The sequence below is a fragment of the Rhinichthys klamathensis genome, unplaced genomic scaffold (assembly GCF_029890125.1).
Source record: "Rhinichthys klamathensis goyatoka isolate OS25496 unplaced genomic scaffold, OSU_Roscu_1.1 h1tg000487l_1, whole genome shotgun sequence".
NCBI classification, from domain to species: domain Eukaryota; kingdom Metazoa; phylum Chordata; class Actinopteri; order Cypriniformes; family Leuciscidae; genus Rhinichthys; species Rhinichthys klamathensis.
In genome coordinates, this window is record NW_026606974.1 from 1,538,512 (window position 1) to 1,552,761 (window position 14,250).

General features: G+C 38.9%; 2 protein-coding genes and 1 pseudogene across 3 annotated transcripts; 2 read left to right on the top strand and 1 right to left on the bottom strand.

The window, feature by feature from the left end:
• The first annotated feature begins 763 nt into the window (after positions 1-763).
• derl3 (derlin 3) lies at positions 764-4,805 on the top strand. Its single transcript, XM_056237457.1, has 7 exons — positions 764-1,053; positions 1,568-1,633; positions 1,731-1,804; positions 1,975-2,068; positions 2,837-3,032; positions 3,652-3,742; positions 3,847-4,805. Exons 1-7 carry the CDS (start codon positions 964-966, stop codon positions 3,977-3,979), a joined length of 744 nt encoding a protein of 247 aa, XP_056093432.1. The 5' UTR covers positions 764-963; the 3' UTR covers positions 3,980-4,805.
• A 434-nt stretch (positions 4,806-5,239) lies between these two features.
• Positions 5,240-10,419, bottom strand: smarcb1a (SWI/SNF related, matrix associated, actin dependent regulator of chromatin, subfamily b, member 1a). 2 transcript variants are annotated; one of them, XM_056237484.1, is made up of 9 exons: positions 10,263-10,419; positions 9,810-9,921; positions 9,568-9,676; positions 8,574-8,711; positions 8,067-8,194; positions 7,787-7,953; positions 6,895-7,085; positions 5,571-5,702; positions 5,240-5,350 (listed from the first exon to the last, which is right to left on the bottom strand). In XM_056237484.1, the coding sequence occupies exons 1-9, from the start codon at positions 10,344-10,346 to the stop codon at positions 5,311-5,313; spliced, it is 1,101 nt and encodes a 366-aa protein (XP_056093459.1). In that variant the 5' UTR covers positions 10,347-10,419; the 3' UTR covers positions 5,240-5,310. The 2 variants fall into 2 exon arrangements, with proteins under 2 accessions (XP_056093459.1, XP_056093458.1); XM_056237483.1 differs by having other exon boundaries at positions 9,568-9,697.
• Positions 10,420-11,288: 869 nt separating this feature from the next.
• On the top strand, positions 11,289-13,776 carry LOC130072414 (uncharacterized; annotated as a pseudogene).
• Positions 13,777-14,250: the final 474 nt, after the last annotated feature.

Sequence of the window (14,250 nt, forward strand, 5' to 3'; positions counted from 1 at the left end):
GTTTTTTTAAGAACACAAACTCTTGACAGATAAACATTTGTTTATGATGTTGAGACTGTATGCTAGACTAATATACCAACAGACAAACTGGCACTCTTCAGTGCAGGACACTGACAATGTTTTAAATCTCCTTTTTCTAAATATACAAGCTTGGAATTTTTTCCACATCATCTGTGTATATTTTTCTTCTTCTATATTTTCTCAAGTTTTTTAGTTTTTACACTATTTTCTTCTGCTTTTCATATTTACTGTGTAAATAATTTTATATAAAATGTGTGTTGTATTTTGGTACAATTAAAATATTCTCAGACCACGTATTTGTCCGAACCTTTCTGTGATCCACTCGTTTATAATTGTAGATTTATTCATAATTATATTTATAGTTTTATTTGTAATTTTATTTGCAAATGTATTCATTCATTCATTCATTCATTCATTCATTCGAAAACAAATAGGCTACAAGAAAAAGTTATGCCCAAAGTGTCATGAAAATTAATATAATAGCCTACATTTTATTCATATATAACAAATATAGGCCTATACATTTTTCAAAACATAATTTGTATAATCTATTCATTCTACATTAAAAAAACAACAACATTTTGATCAGTTACATTTACGCCAATATTCATTACATCACGTCAGCGAGACCGTGCGATCTCATTGGTCCACGGAAGAACAAGAGAATTTTGCTTTTAAACACGTGGAGGTGCTGAAGCGACTGATGAAGCCTGGATGCCTCACTCCGCCCCTCATATCCTAACACAAACATTATGAACCATTAAGAATAAATAGTTGACGCTAACACTAAACGCGGACATGCATCTATTGATGCATAGCCTATCCACACTTAGCCGATCGATTGTTTGTTAGTGTATTGAAATGTGATGTGAGATATATAGCTGACTATACGGATACACAGTGAAAGTGTGCAGAAGAGTTTAGATACGCCGGAGAAACATTATGGCTAACAGCGTCACTCAAGAGTACATGCAGATCCCTGCCGTGACGCGAGCATATACCACTGCATGCGTCCTGACAACTGCAGCTGTGGTAAGTAGCCTATAGCCTAACCCGTGTGTATTTACATTTCTGAACAACTATAGTATCACATGCTGATGATGACAGTAAGTCAACATGTCTTCAAAATTGTTATTTTCCCCACATAAAGATTCAATGTCAGTGTAAATGCTTAAAGAACCAACATCCGTGTGAAAAAATAGCCTATTTAACTTCAGCTGTAAATTCACTTTTTGAATTTTTAAATGTGTTAATAATATAAATAACCTCTAAACAATGAGGTCATAAAATGTAACGTATTACAATAATTAGAAATTAGTGTGTGTGTTTTTTTTTTTTGACGGATTGCTTGTCATACTGTCAACTACCCAAAGGTTCATTTTTCATGGCCACTTGATCTTCCCAGCAATACATTTACGTTGTGGCAACGTCTGTGGCACGTTGCATTTTTACTATGGCAACGTCGCTTTCTACGTGCTCGCATGTGCCAACGTTCTGTGTTTGTTGGGTTATTATCACTTGCTTGATATTATTTTGTGTATTACAGCAACTGGAGTTCATCACACCGTTTCAACTCTATTTTAACCCTGACCTGATATTAAATAAATACCAGGTTAGTTCCCAAATGTCATTGAAACATTGCTGCATTCATGACAACAACTTTAACAACAGTATGTTGTTTTGATATTCATGTTTCTTGCTTTATGTAGGTATGGCGACTGATCACAAACTTCTTATTTTTTGGACCTCTTGGATTCAGTTTCTTGTTCAACATGATTTTTTTGTATCCTCTTTGATCAATATGAATATTTCTCTCTGTTGGTTGTCTGTGAAATGTTCAGGAAGTGCACACAAACACACATTCAGAGTTTCACAATGTGTTTGCTTTGCATAACAGCCGTTTGGCTCCTGTGCAGCTGTAGGTCATCTGAGTTTTTGTCCTTGACTGAGCAGATATCGGTACTGCCGAATGCTGGAGGAAGGCTCCTTCCGTGGGCGAACGGCAGACTTTGTCTACATGTTCCTGTTCGGTGGTGTTCTTATGACCGTATCCTTCAACATTCATCACATGAAGAACAGTCAAGCATGCATCTCTTCACCAAAACATACATCATGTTGGTTGAATAAATTGAAACGTATATGTAGTACACTGCCATTCAAAAGTTTGGGGTTGGTGAGATTTTTTAAAAAATGTTTTTGAAAGAAGTTTTTGTGCTACTTACTAATTTTTGGTGGAAACCGTGATACATTTTTTTCCAGGATTCTTTGATGAATATAAAGTTAAAAAATAACATTTATTTGAAATCGAAACCTTATGTTATAATTGTCTTTACTGTAAGTTTAAGGTGTCCTTGCTGAATAAAAGTACTAATTACTTAAAAAAAAAGAAAAAAAAAAAAGAAATCTTACCCACCCCAAACATTGAAGTGTATTTCTTTCCTCTGTGAAATATAAGTACCGGTAGATGAATTGTATGGACAACTTTTGTGATGTTTTATGGTGCTTTTATTTTAAATTCATAATTGTCACAAATAGTCATACAAAATACACTTGATGTCATGACATGGATTTTTATCTCATAAATTTGACTTTTTATCTCAGAATTTAAACTTTTTATCTCATGATTGTGACTTTTATGTCATACATACGACCAATTATTTTCTTGTTTGGAGAGAATAGACTTCCACAGGTTGAAGACATGTCAATATAAAGTTTTTTCTTAAGGAACATTTAATCTTTTCAGGTTAGTTAATTGTAGTAATGAATGAAGTTTAGTCTTCCATCCTTCTAATTTCTTTAACTTCGGTATCTATAGCTCTTTGGTCTGTTTGCCAACCTGTTCTTTTTAGGACAGGCTTTCACTATCATGCTGGTTTATGTCTGGAGTAGAAGGAACCCTTACATCCGCATGAACTTCTTTGGCCTTCTCAACTTCCAGGCCCCATTCCTTCCCTGGGTGCTCATGGGATTCTCATTGTTATTGGGCAACTCCATTGTCATTGATCTTTTGGGTATGTTAACTTTTGTCCTGAAATACTCATGATGACTTTAGATGCGATTTTGCATGAACAAAATTCACTTGAAATACTTGTAGCTGAAGTTGAAGTGTATATACATTTCAGAAGTTGTTATAAATGTATATATATTGTATACTTTGCTGTTCAAAAGTTTGGGGTCTATTTTTTTTTGTCACTTCCACAAAAAAAAAGAAGCTCATCACGGTTGCATTTATTTGATCAAAAACAGACATATTGTAAAAAGTTCTAACAATTTAAAAGAACTGTTTTCAATTTTAAAATATTTTAAAATGTAATTTATTCATGTGATGGCAAAGCTGAATTTTGAGCATCATTACTAGTCTTTAGTGTCACATGATCCTTCAGAAATCACTTTAATATGCTAATTTGGTGCTCAAGAAACATTTCTTATTATTATTATCAATGTTAAAAACAGTTGTGCTGCTTCATATTTTTTTGGAAAGCATGATACATTTGTCAGGATTCTTTGATGAATAGAAAGTTCAAAAGACCAGGATTTAATTTGAATTCAATTTAAAGTATATATGCTGAAATCTGACTGGTCTCAAAAACTTTGGATAGTAAACTTTAGTGTGTGTGTGTATTGGTGTAGGCATTGGTGTAGGACACATCTACTACTTCCTGGAGGATGTATTTCCTAACCAGCCAGGAGGCAGAAAGCTTCTTGCCACTCCTGGAATTTTGTGAGTATGATTATAAATTACTATGAAGTTTTTTCTTTTATCATTTTGTTTGGCTTTAACACAAGAAACAAACAAAATCAGAACTATTCAGTGATGTTTTGCAGTCGATTTTTGTTTGACGCGCCTCAAGAAGATCCGAATTACGCCCCCCTTCCAGAAGATCAGGATGGGATATCCTGGAATGGACAAGGTGTAGAAGATACTGGCCAAGATCAAAATGAGGAGGATCCACAATGAGAAGAAAACTGAAGGATTCAATACCACTAAGACAGCAATAAACGTTGTCATGCTTTTTAAGTCCTGTTTGTTTTAGTTGAAAAAGTTTATGTCTGCATGTCAAGTTCTGTAAGTCAGAATATTTTGAAGACACTCCTTGTTGAAGGGACAATGCTTTAGCATACGGTCCACTGTGGATCCAGGAAAGACGGACACTGGTCATCGTAGTGCCTTTGTGTACAAAATAAATGGATCCAAATTTTGCATTCAGTGCCATGCACATCACAAAACAAGTTTTCCTTTGTTATTTTGTTCTGGAAGAACAATGCCTTTCTGTTTTACTTCACACCACATGGTTTGAAACAATTGCCGTATTTTCGTCAACTTCTGTTTAATGAATATTACAAAGTAGTGGTGGCTGGCAGCATTGGAGTTTAAAGAGAAACCATTCAATCTCCCGAACTATAATCCATCATTTTAGAGGGAGTGCGGACGCCACAAGAGGGTATTTTCTGGGTACAATACTGTGGCATATCTCTTTTCCCACAACAGTCAGCGGCGATGGAGGTGGACACATTCACAAATGTGCCGACTCTCTGAAATGCCAAATTGAACTGCAGACTATGCATTTTCAAGCCTTTGGTCTTTGTTAGCACAGCACCATTGCAACATACAAAAAGGCTTTGTGTGGTGAAACTGAAATTGTCCGGAAGAGTTTGTCCTCCATAAAAAGAAATTACGCTTCTTAAAAACCATGGATATATGTGCGAGAAGACTTTTATTTAAATATAAATACAAACACACTTGTTTGTCTGAAGGCTCATGAATAAAGTTTTCATATTTGCCATCTGATTGTTTGTTGGCTGCTGCTTCTGCTTAAAAAAAAAAAAAAGTGCCTCATATTATTTTTATATCCATAGCACTCGAGTGACTAGTTTCAGCACACAACACAGACTCATTTAATTTCGCCCTTGAACAAGAAACTCACATGTTAATTGCAAGCTTTTTGGAACAAAGCATTTAAAACAAGTTTTATCTTAATAATTTTATTTAAAAGCACATTGTTTACAAAATGGCATCTATACACAAAACAAGACAAATAAAGATACCATAAAATACTTTTAACATTTAGACCGTCTGTCTCTGATCAGACAGATATTGGGTACGGGGGAAGGTCACGACACAGGCTTTGACTAGGCCAGACTGAAGCAGATGTTGCTTTACATTAAGTTACTCTGATCAGGAGGGACTGGCCAATGGAATGCCTCTGTTTTGATTTCAGTAATGCTGGGTTGTAGCTCTATTGTATTTGCTCTTCAGATTTACATAGTTGTGGGAGAGGGTTGTTATCTTCACCATGCTGGGGCTGTGTTTGCAAGTCGTCTCATCCGCCTGAAATACACAGGAAAAAGTTTGATATGAGTACTGGAATGGTCACAATCACCTCTCAAATCTCCAAATTCTAAGTACATTATTCTTCTTTCTATGTTGAAATTATTATTGGTCTTAGAGCGATAATAGTTTGTCATTGATAAATGGCTTGCCTCTGCAGTCGGTACATGTCTGCTATAGGGCAAAACGGTATCTTAAGTAAGGCAGTTCATTCTCTTACCTTGTGTTTCTGTCCTGGTCCCTGATCTTCTTCTCCATCTCGGCATCTGTCAGCGTCTCCAGCAGTGGACACCACTGGTCAGCATCACCTGTGTTTCGGATGGCAATCTCCACTGTGGGGAGAGGGTTCTCGCTACAAAAAGAGAAAAAACAGCAACTTAAATCCAAAGTTCAGAGACAACTTGTTCTTTGAGTCAGATGGGTAACAATTTATTTTGATGGTCCCTTTTGAACATCCTGTTGACTATAAGTAACTTTGTAACTACATGTCAACTAACTCTCATTAGAGTATTAGTAGACTGCTTAATATCTGCCAACTCTTTATTGTGATGCTCCTCCAACAGACAATCTACTGACTACAAGTAACTTTGCAACTACATGTCAACTTATTCTATCCCTAACAGTCTACTAATACTCTACTAACACTCTAGTGAGAGTTAGTAGAGATGTAGGTGCAACATTACTTGTAGTCAAATGAATGTGATTTCCCCCTCAATTCTTTTACTTCAATGAAAGGTTAGATTTTTGCAATTTTTTTTAATAAAATATCAAAAGGATTAACAATGCAGATTTATTTTTTACAGCCATCTTTGATCATATTTACCAAGGGGGCAAATAATTCTGACCAGCACTGTATGTATATGTATATATATATATAAAATTAAGCAGCTAAAACTGTTTTCAACATTGATAAGAAGTGATCTTGAATGGGATCATGTGACTCTGAAGACTCAAGTAATGGCTGCTGAAAATCCAGCTTTGCCATCACAGGAATAAATTAGATTTTAAAATATATTAAAATAGAAAACAGTCATTTTAAATAGTAACAATATTTCACACAGTATTACTGTTTTTGCTGTATTTTTGATCAAATAAATGTAGCCTTGGTGAAATTAAGAGATTTCTTTAAAAAACATTTAAAAAAAACCTTAATGTTTCCAAACTTTTGAGCGGTATGTAGCTTCACAAACCTGGGCTGAACGATAAAAAAAACACGACCCTTTTGAGTTTTGTAATAAAGGACATTAGACACAGTCTGAAAAGCTTTCCAACTTGGGAAAAAGTTCACATTGGCAAATCCTGAACACTCTCCTATGCTCTTTATCATATAAATGGAGCAAGATTTTAAACAGTCAAACTAAAATAAAATTCTCTGTAACAATATGGGGATGTTTGTGATGATGATGTTTTTGGAGGCGTTTAAATAACACACTAACACTTCACTTTTTACCACATTTTATCTTATGCACTGCAGTGAAAAAGTTTTAAAAGGATTCATGCTCAGCCAGGACTGTGATGAAGTGGTTTTGTGTGCAAGTCTGAACCTGAAAGCGTAGGTCCTCTGATGCCAGCTGAGCTGTCCACGTATGCTGTATGCGATGGTGGTGACAAACTCTCCGCCCAGGCCCAACTCAGAGCACAGCTTCAGAGCAAACTTCTCCGGAGAGTTCTCCTTCTCAGACATGTCCCATTCAAACTGGTCCACCAGAGATATGTTCCCAACATGAATGTTTAACTACAGAGATAATAATAACAGCAATCAATAACCAACCACATAATCTATTTTTATGCAATCGAATAATAATAATAATACTTTATATACATACCAATTTAGGGATTCATTATTTTTATTCATTACTTTAATTCAAATAAATACTATTCTTTTGAATTTTGTATTCATCAAAGAATCCTGAAAAAAATGGTATCAAAAATATTAAGTGGTTACTAAAACAGTTATTAAACCGTTTCCAACACTGATAATAATAATAATAAATGTTTCTTGAGCAACAAATCAGAATGATTGCTGAAGGGTCAGGAGTTCATTCAATTTTACAGTTTTTTTTTTTTTTTTTTTATGTGTCCACTAATGTAACTTTTGGCCCTCCAGCGGTTAAAAAACAAAACTGTACGCATTTTGCAGAAAAACTTTGTTTTGGTTGTGCTTCGCCTCTGCATGACTGTGCGGATGAATAAGGTTACCCTACTGATTTCTCGTGTTCACATGCTGGATTGTTTGTGAATGGAATCTGTTAGTGGTCACACAACAACACTCAACTCACTATAGAAACAAAACTGTTAAATTTATGAACTCTTATCATCACGTTTGTAGTCGCTAACATTTTGAAAATCTTTTAGTGTGGCTCCAGCTTAATGAGATCTGATATTAAAAGATGAAATTACAGAAAGCAAGGGGACTTGACAGAATGACGCATGTACCTTGATGATGACTCTCTGGTCCATCTGCTCATCCAGTATGCTGTCTGTGGGGTAGGACTCTATCTGCTGTCTGATGGCCGAGGCAATGGCTGGAACAAAGGTCAGTGGGCTCAGGTCCAGATCGTCGCAAAGGATTTCAGCAAACATCTCTGGAGTCATTAGCTTTTCTATTGTGTCGGGGGAAAAAAAAGAGAGTTCAGGATATTGTGTAAAGCGTGACTTTTTTTTATTTTTTTTATTCAATGAATGCTGCTCAGAAACTGTGTAAGGGACAGTCTACCATTCATGTTCCATGTGAAAGCATCACGCAGCTTCTGCCCGTCAATCTCCATGTCTAGTCGGATGGGCACCAGGATCTCAGGCTGGGTGGCATTCTCATGAATGACAGCAGGGTCATGATCATCAAAGCTGAAGAAAATGAAACCAGTGAAATTATATAAATGAGTAAGCAGACTTTATAAAATCTGTTTATTTTTTTTCACAGATTCTGTTTTATATTCTCCAAATTCTGTTTTCCATTTAAAACATTTTCTGGATTCCGTTTTATTGGTTTAATTAAATATTCAAACTTGAACAATTCCTTTTTGACAAACAAAGTGTGGCACAATAGATGATGATTACTGTTTAAAAGTGACCATAAAATCAAAAATGACATTTTTTATTTTTATGGAATATTGCAATATTTATTATAAACAATTTATTTATGCACAACTTGTGTCACTTAATGAACTGTGATGCACAGCTCCACGTGAGATTGAACGATTTATAAAAAAAAAAAAAGTCTCACCAGAGGGGGAAGGTCCTCTTTTTGTCACGGCCCATTCGGTTGCGGTTAATTGTGGTGGAGCAAGGCACAGCATCTAAGTGATGGGAACTATTGGGAAGAGTGGGAACCCACTGACTGTTTCGCTTGGCTTTCTGCTCCCTGTGAAGAAAACCATAGGTTAAAAAAGCAGATGTGCTGTCATACAACAACTAGGGCTGGACAAAAACATTTTTTATCTGTGGGCGACAAAATTACCATGATGTTTTAATACACTATTTAGTAGACTTAGTCACCAAATAAAAAGAGTGCATCATTAGACTAATTTCATCACCACACAAAAATAGTCACAGACCCCTGTAACGCCATATCAGCAGCAATGGCTATATTCATGGCAAAATCAACATTATTTCATTAAAAAAAAATTATGATTGTAATATCATTTCAATACATCGTTTACAATAATTTAGCAATTTTGTCTTCACAAAACAATCAATATACAAAAACATACATGTATAACAAGAACAACAATAGTAATAATAACAATTATACAGACTCTTTTAATTTAATATATGATAGAAATTCTAAAATTATTCTAGGAGAAACCTTTTAAAAAATGTCCATTAATATATTTTCTGATAAAAATTGTTGTCTAAAAATAATTTAAAATGCACATTCTATTAAAATTGAATTGAGTGGTTTAATACAAGTCGATCTCTTTATGAACATTTTGAACCATCTGAGTTTTGGGTGAATATACAGTTTCAATAGAGGGACAGAAATCGCTCAGATTTCATTTGTGTTTTGAAGAAATACAAACTTCTTATGGGTTTGGAACGACACAAGAGTGAGGAATTGATGATAACATTTTCCATTTATGTATGGGTGAATTATACCTTTAATGAATGATTAATTCCACCTTTTTGTAATTTGAATTATGAAGAAGAAACCTCTGAAATGGGCATGTTTGAACTTGAAGCAAGTGTGACTGCATTTCATAAGATGAGAAATGCTTTACCTGAGATAGGCTGGAGGTTCAGTGCTGATTGACACAGCCTTGTACTTCTCATCATGTCCATCAAATATCTCTTCTACTTCTGAGGCCTTCAGCAGCGTCACACTGGTGGCTAAAGTGGTGTAACCGTGATCTAACACAAAACATTGCTTATACTTTAAGATAGAAAGTGCCATTTCCACCTTACTTTTAACCCCCAGTCCTCAGATCTCTTATCAAATGTTCACAGTGAATTCAACACTTACCGTGAGATGATGCTACTATCTTCTTTCTCTCCTCTACTGACGCAAGTCTTCTTGAGAGTGATGGGTAGCGCTTATATAAAGAACCTCTGAACATACGCAGGTAATTTCCAACCTAAATAGACACATAACAGAAAATTATTTAGGATTGACTAAATAAATACCCATAACCTGTTCTGTCAGTGACTGTACTGTTTATCTCTGGTCTCTGGTAATCCAGTAGTGTGTATAATGCAACTACACCGCAAATAATACATCAGTACTTGATGTGTAAAATGTCTGGGACCGATTCAATTCAAGGAATCATCAATAATTTCAGTAGTTATTGATCTTATCATAAACAACAACAAATCTTAGCTAGCTAGCTAGCTGACGTATTTTTAGCAAAATGCAAAGCAATATACGGTTCATAAACATAAATCCTTGTTAAAATGATAAGTGTGTTTAATTACAAACCTCTGATCCAATCATGTAAAACTCCCCATCCTCTTCTAGTTGGAATTTAATAGGTTTCTGTCCGTATGTTTTGCTTAAAGCCATGTTGATCGCTAGCGCGACTCGTTCCAATAAACATGAGTAGTGAGCGCCGACCTGTGTGGCGCAGGAAAATGACGTATGCGGAGTGGACTCACAACACATTAGTTTAGGAAACACAGCAGAGGATTTAGTGCGAGAGACAGGAATTTATCAGTTCAAATATTTAGTGTTTAAGACCTCTCCCATTTTTATTGGAAAATGTACCTGCACTGAATATCCTAAAGTGGGTGAAAAGTGCTGTTATTTAATTAATTTAGCTATAATTTTGGCCACATTTCAGATTCATGAATGCAAGAAAAAAAAACTGTTTTATGGTTTGTTGACTGTAGTAAGACTGTACATAGACCGTAGGAAATTAAAGACTCTTTGAGTAAAAAGCTATAAAGACTTTAAAAGTTGGTGAGCTCCACAAATTATTTATTTGATATTTTTAAACCAAATTGTACACTTATTCTGATGTTTATATGATTATTTATCTTAAAAATGTCATTTAAAGCTTTTGCTATATTTAAAGAGGTTACATCACTAATGATGTGTTCAGGTGCATCTGAAGATGTGTTTCAAGAACTACCTGTTCTGGCAAGGCCAGTGACTCCCAGGATTCAGAATAGACTGGATGGTAACCAGGAAGAGGCTGGTGACTACTGGAGAGACAGTTGGCAGCTTGGGAAGACAGCACTAGGGGTGGGAAGGGTTGGCAGCCCAAACCACATTCTCCGAGAGGAGGAACCCTTTTTGAAGCTACAGATCGACTCATGGAAGTATACCCCCAGGGGAGCCCGAGAGGGGGGGAGAATGAGAACCCCAATCTGACAGACCCAAGGTTACCGACTAATGGCAATGGAGAAACGACAACGACCGCAGTATGCAGGTGCGGAAAAACCTGCAAAAACAGCCGTGGCCTAAAGATCCACCAAGCCAGGATGAAGTGTTTGGAGAACGAACATGTGTCAGCGCACAGATGCTACATCTGATGAGACGCAGGAGGAGCCGAGCCAGGAAGCACCCCATAGCGCTCAGAGCCTCCGTGTGCCACTAACCGTCCCCCCAAGTCTTCTGCCCCAGGCAAAGGTGCGAATCAAGTGGCCACAGGCCTGTAAGACGGCAGTCTGGAGGTAGTTCGATGAGGACGTTGACAAGGTGCTTGAAGCAACAGAGAAGGGAGATGTGGATCGAAGGCTGCAGGCAATGACGACCATCATCTCCAGCCTAGCACAGGAGAGGTTCGGTGCCGAGGAGAAGCGATCAACTCTAACCACCTATTCCATGAACCACAGAGCAGCGAAGATCCACAAAATCCGGCAGGAGTTGAAGTCCCTCAAGAAGCGGTACAAGGAAGCCAGTGAGGAGCATTGGAATTGCTGGAGTCCCAGGGTGCTTAGAACACACGGGAGTGGTGACTCAGCTCATCCGGGAAGCTCGTGAACACAAGGGAGACCTCACGGTACTGTGGTTAGACCTAGCCAATGCATATGGCTCTATCCCCCACAAGCTGGTCCAGACCACCATGACCAAGCACCATGTGCCACAGCATATTGCAGATCTGATCTTGGATTATTACAACCATTTCAGGATGAGAGTCTCCGCAGGAGGTGTGACATCAGATTGGCACAAACTGGAGGTGGGAATAATCACAGGCTGCACCATCTCTGTGATCCTATTCGCGGTGGCTATGAACATGATTGTCAAATCGGCAGAGCCTGAGTGTCGGGGGCCCCAAAGCAGAGGAGGGGTCCGCCAACTGCCAATCAGAGCATTTATGGATGACCTGACAGTCACCACAGAGTCAGTGCCAGGAGGCAGGTGGATACTCCAAGGGCTGGAAAAGCTCATCCGGTGGGCTCGGATGGAGTTCAAACCAGCCAAGTCCCGTTCACTAGTGCTGAAGAAGGGCAAGGTCACGGACAGGTTCCATTTCAGCATCAAAGGAGCAGAGATACCATCATTGTCAGAACAGCCGGTGAAAAGCTTGGGCAAGGTTTTTGACAGTAGCCTCAGAGACTTCGCATCAGTCCAGTTGACCGGTCAGGAGCTGGACAGCTGGTTTAGAGCAACAGACCGTTCTGGCCTCCTCGGCAAGTTTAAAGCGTGGATTTACCAACATGGTATACTGCCAAGAATACTCTGGCCGCTACTTGTGTATGAGGTTCCCATTTCCACGGTGGAGACCTTGGAAAGAAAGGTCAGCAGCTGTCTCAGGAGATGGTTAGGGTTGCCCAGGAGTCTCAGCAACATCGCCCTCTATGGAAACACCACAATGCTCCGGTTGGCTCTGAAATCCCTGGAAGAGGAGTTTAAAGTGACTCGGGCACGTGAGGTTCTGATGTATAGAGACTCCAACGACCCAAAGGTGGCCCAGGCAGGAGTGCTGGTGAAGACAGAGAGGAAGTGGAGCGCCCAAGCCGCTGTGCTGGATGCACAGGCTCGACTGCGGCACAAAGAGCTTGTGGGAGTGGTGGCCCGAGGCAGAGCAGGCTTGGGGATGTTCCCAACACCTCCTCGACATAAAGAATTGAAGGGGAAGGAGAAGCGCAGCCGAATTTATGAAGAGGTCAGAGCTACTGTGGAGGAAGGAAGGACAAGCAGAGCGGCTGGAATGGGGCAACAGGGGACCTGGACCAGGTGGGAGCAGGCCATGGACCGCAAGGTCACCTGGACGGAGCTCTGGCAAAGCGAGCCGCACCGCATAACCTTCCTGATTCGGGCAGTGTACGATGTCCTGCCTAGCCCAGCAAACCTTTGTACGTGGGGGAAAGCAGACACACCAACTTGCCAATTGTGCCCAGTTCGTGGAACGCTGGAGCACATTTTGAGCTCCTGCCCAACAGCGCTCGGCCAGGGTCGTTACACTTGGCGTCACAACCAGGTGCTGAAAGCTATTGCAGACACCATCAGCAAAGAGATCAGCAAAGGCGGCCGAGGCAGCAACACCACTCGCTCAATCGTATTTGTTAGGGCAGGAGAACAGCCACAAGCAGGGAGGAAGGCACCAGCAGGAATTCTGGCATCAGCCAAGGACTGGAAACTCTCGGTGGATTTGGAGAAGCAGCTGAAATTCCCCCAGCACATCGTCAGCATAACTATGAGGCCAGATATCACTCTAGTCTCAGAGAGCACCAAGAATATAATCATCATGGAGCTGACCGTGCCATGGGAGGACCGCTTGGGAGAAGCCCATGAAAGAAAGATGACCAAATATGAACATCTGGTCACAGACTGCCGAGCACAGGGCTGGAAGGCGAAATGCATGCCTATCGAGGTTGGCTGCAGAGGCTTTGTGGGGCGCTCCCTCCACAAAGCCTTTACTGCGCTGCGCATTGCAGGAACAACAAGGAGCAGGGCCATCAAGAACACCACCGACGCAGCCGAGAGAGCCTCGAGATGGCTCTGAATCCGTAGAGGAGCACCATGGGGGCAAGCGAGTGCTACCTGAACACAAGTCGCTGTCTGATCAGCCGTGGCTGGGTCGCCTGGGCGAGGGTGTCTGATGTTGAAAGACCCGAAACACCCGAGGACCCCAGGTTACATCACTGATGATGTGTTCAGGTGCATCTGAAGATGTGTTTCAAGAACAAAGATCTAGCGAGAACACACGCTTGTATAACATTTAAAGGTTTAAAAGACTACGACCTTAGAGAAATGCGAAGCCAAATTCAAAATATTCATAGAAAAATTATTTATAACACATTTCAGTCTATTAAATTGTACTTTTTGACCATTTTGGCTTAAAAATGAATGAATGACACTAATTTATAAGTAATTAATATCTTCATTGACATTTAATTGAATTATTTTATTGATATTGATGCCATATTTGGCGGTCTGAAATATTTTATATAGTTAAAGGAACTAAAGTTTTTTTACAGCAAGGTTGTTATCCTGCACAATTTGTAGGACACTAATCAAA

Excerpts from the sequence above, each read along its gene's own strand:
- derl3 (XM_056237457.1), top strand. The coding sequence starts at position 964 with ATGGCTAACAGCGTCACTCAAGAGTACATGCAGATCCCTGCCGTGACG. Across the intron at positions 2,069-2,836 it reads TCGGTGGTGTTCTTATGACC|CTCTTTGGTCTGTTTGCCAA; the intron begins GTATCCTTCAAC and ends CGGTATCTATAG. Across the intron at positions 3,033-3,651 it reads CATTGTCATTGATCTTTTGG|GCATTGGTGTAGGACACATC; the intron begins GTATGTTAACTT and ends GTATTGGTGTAG.
- smarcb1a (XM_056237483.1), bottom strand. The coding sequence starts at position 10,346 with ATGGCTTTAAGCAAAACATACGGACAGAAACCTATTAAATTCCAACTA. Across the intron at positions 8,195-8,573 it reads AAGAGGACCTTCCCCCTCTG|CTTTGATGATCATGACCCTG; the intron begins GTGAGACTTTTT and ends CATTTTCTTCAG. Across the intron at positions 7,954-8,066 it reads TTTCACATGGAACATGAATG|AAAAGCTAATGACTCCAGAG; the intron begins GTAGACTGTCCC and ends CCGACACAATAG.